The sequence below is a fragment of the Triticum urartu genome, chromosome 7, assembly GCF_003073215.2.
Source record: "Triticum urartu cultivar G1812 chromosome 7, Tu2.1, whole genome shotgun sequence".
NCBI lineage: Eukaryota > Viridiplantae > Streptophyta > Magnoliopsida > Poales > Poaceae > Triticum > Triticum urartu.
The window spans coordinates 556,158,809-556,164,607 of record NC_053028.1 but is presented as its reverse complement, the minus strand read 5'-3'; the positions used below and the strand labels follow the sequence as shown (position 1 = coordinate 556,164,607).

Genomic DNA, 5,799 nt, shown 5'->3' with positions numbered 1-5,799 from the left:
ACATGCATCATACTTGATTGTGCATCATGCCTTGATTATGTGGTGGTTGTTTACTATGTTGTTTGCTTCTTTCCGGTGTTGCTTCTTCGGGTTGTTTCCGGTAATGTCGTGTTGTGAGGATTCGTTCGACTACGTCCGTTTGTCTTCTTCATGGACTCGTTCTTCTTCCTTGCGGGATTTCAGGCAAGATGATCATACCCTCGAAATCACTTCTATCTTTGCTTGCTTAGTTGCTCGCTCTTTTGCTATGCCTATGCTGCGATACCTACCACTTGCTTATCATGCCTCCCATATTGTTGAACCAAGCCTCTAACCCACCTTGTCCTAGCAAACCGTTGTTTGGCTATGTTACCGCTTTGCTCAGCCCCTCTTATAGCGTTGTTAGTTGCAGGTGAAGATTGAAGTTTGTTCCTTGTTGGAACATGGAGATGTTGTCCCTTGTTGGAACATGTTTACTTGTTGGGATATCACAATATCTCTTATTTAATTAATGCATCTATATACTTGGTAAAGGGTGGAAGGCTCGGCCTTATGCCTGGTGTTTTGTTCCACTCTTGCCGCCCTAGTTTCCGTCATATCGGTGTTATGTTCCCGGATTTTGCGTTCCTTACGCGGTTGGGTTATAATGGGAACCCCTTGACAGTTCGCCTTGAGTAAAACTCCTCCAGCAATGCCCAACATTGGTTTTACCATTTGCCACCTAGCCTTTTCTTTCCCTTGGGTTCTGCAGACTCAAGGGTCATCATTATTTTAACCCCCCCGGGCCAGTGCTCCTCTGAGTGTTGGTCCAACCTGTCAGCTGCCGGTGGCCACCAGGGGCAACTCTGGGCTGGCCTACCCGTACCTAAGACAACCTGAGTGTGCCCTGAGAAAGACATATGTGTAGCTCCTATCGGGATTTGTCGGCACATTCGGGCGGTGTTGCTGGTTTAGTTTTACCTTGTCGAAATGTCTTGTAACCGGGATTCTGAGTCTGATCGGGTCTTCCCGCTAGAAGAATTATCCTTCATTGACCGTGAGAGCTTGTTATGGGCTAAGTTGGGACACCCCTGCAGGGTTTTGAACTTTCGAAAGCCGTGCCCGCGGTTATGGGCAGATGGGAATTTGTTAACGTCCGGTTGTAGAAAACCTGAAGTTGACCTTAATTAAAATATATCAACCGCGTGTGTTACCGTGATGGTCTCTTCTCGGCGGAGTCCAGGAAGTGAACACAGTGTTGGGGTTATGTTTGGCGTAGGTTGTTCTAGGATCACTTCTTGATCATAGTTTCACGATCGTGCTTTGCCTTCTCTTCTCGCTCTCTTTTGCGTACATGTTAGCCACCATATATGCTAGTCGCTTGCTGCAGCTCCACATATTTACCTTGCCTTACCTATAAGCTTAAATAGTCTTGATCGCGAGGGTGCGAGATTGCTGAGTCCCCGTGACTCACATATTACTTCCAAACCAGCTTGCAGGTCCCGATGAGTCAGTGCAGATGACGCAACCAAGCTCAAGGAGGAGCTCTTTGAAGATCTTGTCCTTTGTGTTGTTTCGTTCTAGTTGATCAGTAGTGGAGCCCAGTTGGGGTCGATCGGGGACCTTTGTCGCATTTGGGGTTCTTCTTTTATTTTGGTTCCGTAGTCGGACCTTGATTGTATCTGGTTGATGTAATGCTTTATTCCTGTAATTGTGTGAAGTGGCGATTGTAAGCCAACTATGTATGTTTTTCCCTTATGTATTACATGGGTTGTGTGAAGATTACCTCACTTGCGACATTGCTTTCAATGCGGTTATGCCTCTAAGTCATGCTTCGACACGTGGGAGATATAGCCGCATCGAGGGCGTTACAGAGATGGAGGCCACCGCTGTTGCATCCTAATACTCGGACGGAAGCCGAGTACCTGCCGAGAACTATTTTCAGGAAGTTCTGCAAGGCGCTCGTTTAATAGAGACGCAGTGCTCGAAGGATACTATGTTCGAATAACATGTATTATTGTAAAACAATATTTTGACGGAATGTAAAAGCTTTTTTATACTTGTGCCTTCAAGAATTAAAATACCTCCTGTGCGGCCGTTAATGTATATGTGTATATAACCTGAAAGATGGCAGTCGTCGGCTTCAGCCCCCACGCATATAATGCGGGGGTGTTCGCAGAAGGCGCATTTTCACACTTGATCCAACGTCTTGGTCCATGAAGGAGGTGATAGCGCAGAGAACTAGGCAACCGGACTATAATGCTTTATCACTTTCACTTGACCATAGGAGTTTGACAGTGAGGCTACTATATAGCCCCTGGTGGCGCCGCGCTCGCCCGAACTCTAGGCGCATGTGTGCCTGGCCGGGAAACGGCCCTTCGTTAATGCGGAGGAATCACGAAGATTCCAATAGGTCATCGAGTGGTTGACCAGTCTCACGCTATATCATGACAGTCAGTTTTTGGCTTTCTCTACTGAGGTGCTCGCCTGGCTGAACCGGGGCACAATCACAGTAGTTCTCCTGGTGCCGCCTTAGCCGATAGAGCGGAACATAAGGCAGAAAAATACAGGAGCCGGGCAAACCCAACATTTGACCAAAGACATGATTCGGAGCTGATGCATATAAGGCCAAACTCGCGACGTCGAACACTCCCTAAGGTATTCGGTCTTTATGAAAAACGGGCTGAGCGATGCCCTTGATAATAAGCCCCTGGTGTCCAGGTACGTGCAAAATTCTGACGTGGCCACATGCCAAGATGCCAGCCTCCTCCTCGGTTATACTGAGAATCCGGGGGATGTGTATCAACAAGAGACAGTAAGAAAGGTTTACGCAGGGTCTTAATCTAAAAAGAATCCTGGAGGCGGGTCCCTGCTGCACGTCTGTGCCTGTATCTCCATTGTGCCGTGTCTTGGACGGGCGTAGCATGGTGTTCATCTGTAAAAGAGAGGAACTTAGCTAAAAAAAGAAAAAGGAATAGTCGTGCGGAATGTACGTTGTACTAAATAAACAAAGTATAATTCAAGACGGGTAAAATTGAGCCTTATTGCCGCTTATTTTACATACGCGGAGCCCCTGGTATAGGGGTGTACGGTTACTGAACCTTTATCAATTATATGTTTGTTCCGGACTCGCCTAGCCGTGTCCGTGGTCTTAATGACCTGTTAGATGCTTTTGTTGCTGAAGCTGTTTTAATGTGTGGCTGTCAAGGCAGCCGCATATTCTTCCGCGCGCGAGGAACACTCGATATTTCCCTTTAGTGAGATGGTGCCTCGTGGACCGGGCATCTTAAGTGTAAGAGATGCATAATGCGGTATTGCGTTAAAGCGGGCGAAAGCCTCACGTCCCAGTAGTGCTTGATAGCTACTTGAAAATGGGGCGATGTGGAAGGTTAGCTTTTGGCGGCGGAAGTTATCGGGGGAGCCGAACATAACTTCTAGCAGGAGGGAACCCATGCAATGGGCCTTCGGGCCTGGCGTTACTCCTTGAAAGGAAGTGTTGCTATGGCGAATTTTTGTTGGGTCCATCCCCATTTTGCGGACTGTGTCCTGATATAGCAGGTTTAGACCACTGCCGCCGTCCATCAGGACTTGTGTAAAGTGGAGTCCGTCGATTATCGGATCTAATACTAAGGCAGTCCAACCTGCATTCCGGATACTTCTAGAGTAATCCCGATGGTCGAAGGTGATCGGTTTTAACAACCAGTGGCGAGACTCCTTCGGGGTAGGCCGTATGGCACGTATCTCTATAGGCGCCACTCTATTTCCCCTTTTGTCACGTGAAGTAAGTTTACTGTTTTGACTTCGTGTTGGAAATTCTTTTGTTTCCCGGTGCTCTGCTTGTGGGGTTCGTCATCGTCCTCACTTGGTGTGTCGATCCCCTTGTGTTCGGCATTGAGTTGGCCGGATTGCTTGAAGACCCAACATTCTCTGTGGGTATGGTTTGCAGGCTTCCCAGGGGTGCTGTGGATTTGACATATCTTATCCAAGATTTTGTTTAGGTTAGATAGCTCGTCCCTGTTATCCTTGAGGGGCAGCTTTTTCTGATTCTGCCGAGAGCTTTTGAATCCGGCATCGACTGCCGTGCTCTTTGAGCTGTTTTCCTTATTCCGGCGTTGTTCCTTGTTGCGTCGCGGTTTCCCGTTTCCATCCCTGACTTCGGATGTACTTGGGTCGCTGGTGCTGCATCTTGCCAACCAGCTGTCCTCTCCCGCGTAAAAGTGGGTCATGAGGCTTGTTAATGCGGCCATTGTTCTTGGCTTTTCTTGGCCGAGGTGTCTGGCGAGCCATTCGTCTCGAACGTTGTGTTTGAAAGCTGCTAAGGCTTCGGTGTCCGAACAGTCGACTATCTGGTTCTTTTTAGTAAGAAATCTGTTCCAGAGTTTCCGGGCTGACTCTCCGGGCTGTTAAGTTATATGGCTTAAATCGTCTGCATCCGGAGGTCGGACATAGGTCCCTTGAAAATTTGCCCGAAAAGCATCCTCGAGCTCTTCCCAACTTCCAATGGTGTTTTCAGGAAGGCCTTTAAGCCAATGCCGGGCTGGCCCTTTGAGCTTGAGGGGCAAGTATTTTATGACATGGAGGTCATCTCCTCTGGCCATGTGTATGTGGAGGATATAATCCTCAATCCAGACTCTAGGGTCTGTTGTTCCGTCATACGCCTCTATGTTTACGGGCTTAAATCCCGCTGGAAATTCATGGTCCAGCACCTCATCGGTGAAACAGAGGGGGTGTGCGGCACCCCTGTATTTGGGTGTGCCGTGTTGTTCAGATATTTGTTGCGTCACATTGCTTACTAGAGCTTGCCTTCTTGGCCCATAGAGAGACCTGGCTGGGCCATCCTTTTGATGCAAATCCTTGGGTGGATCGCGTGTTGGTTTGTGTGCGGCGCCATATGCAGCTCTATGTTGGCCATGGGGTCGTCTATCCGACCGGGTGGCTTCCTTATTTTTTGATTTTTGGGGCTCTAGGGCCTCCTCATCAAATTCGGGCAGTAGCTTTCGCTTTGGGTAGCTCTTTGTGTGGCGACTATCGCCGTATTTGTCTGCGGTGTTGAGTACTTTGCTCCATCTGATCCGGAGTGCATCTTCCACGGTTTTGAGCTTCCGCTTCTGGTTTTTCAGGCTACGCATTGTGGCGGCGAGCCTTTTGTGGAGGTTTTCCTGTTTTAGGAACTTGTCCGGCGTGAGGTCGTCCGGACTGTTATCTTCGCCGGGGACGGGTTGTGCGGTTTGTTTATCCAAGTTGTCTTGTTCGGATGGTTGCTTGATGCTATGTTCATCATTCGCCGGCTCGCCCTGCTCTGTGGCTGGGTCTGTATGAGCGCTGTCTTTGTCGGGGTGAGGCTTGGAGCGGTGCTTACGCCGCCTCTTTGGCTGCTTTTCGGAGGAATGACCCTTCGTCGCGTCATCCCGTTCTTCCTCGTCGTTTCCTTTGGGTGTGTCCACCATGTATACATCATAGGATGGGGTGGCTGTCCAGTGACCTATAGGCGCTGGTTCATGTTCGTCTCCTACATCGCCGTCCATACCGTCGATGTCTTCGGAGTCGAAGTCGAGCATGTCGGTTAAATCATCGATAGTTGCTACGAAGTGGGTGGTGGGTGGGCGTCGAATTTGTTCGTCGTTCGCATCCCAATCCTGTTGGCCATAGTCTGGCCAGGGCTCTCCTGACAAAGAGAGAGACCTTAGTGAATTCAGAATGTCGCCGAAGGGCGAGTGCTGAAAGATATCCGCGGCGGTGAATTCCATGATCGGCGCCCAATCAGATTCGATTGGCAGGGGCACGAAGGATTCGGAGTCCGGAAAAGAGCCCGGCACCCTGGAGTCACGGGTTTCGCAGAGG

General features: G+C 49.3%; 1 protein-coding gene across 1 annotated transcript; it reads right to left on the bottom strand.

Moving 5' to 3' along the window:
* Nucleotides 1-3,068: 3,068 nt before the first annotated feature.
* Nucleotides 3,069-4,870, bottom strand: LOC125519062. The gene is made up of 3 exons (XM_048683951.1): nucleotides 4,783-4,870; nucleotides 3,200-3,701; nucleotides 3,069-3,108 (listed from the first exon to the last, which is right to left on the bottom strand). The coding sequence occupies exons 1-3, from the start codon at nucleotides 4,868-4,870 to the stop codon at nucleotides 3,069-3,071; spliced, it is 630 nt and encodes a 209-aa protein (XP_048539908.1).
* Nucleotides 4,871-5,799: the final 929 nt, after the last annotated feature.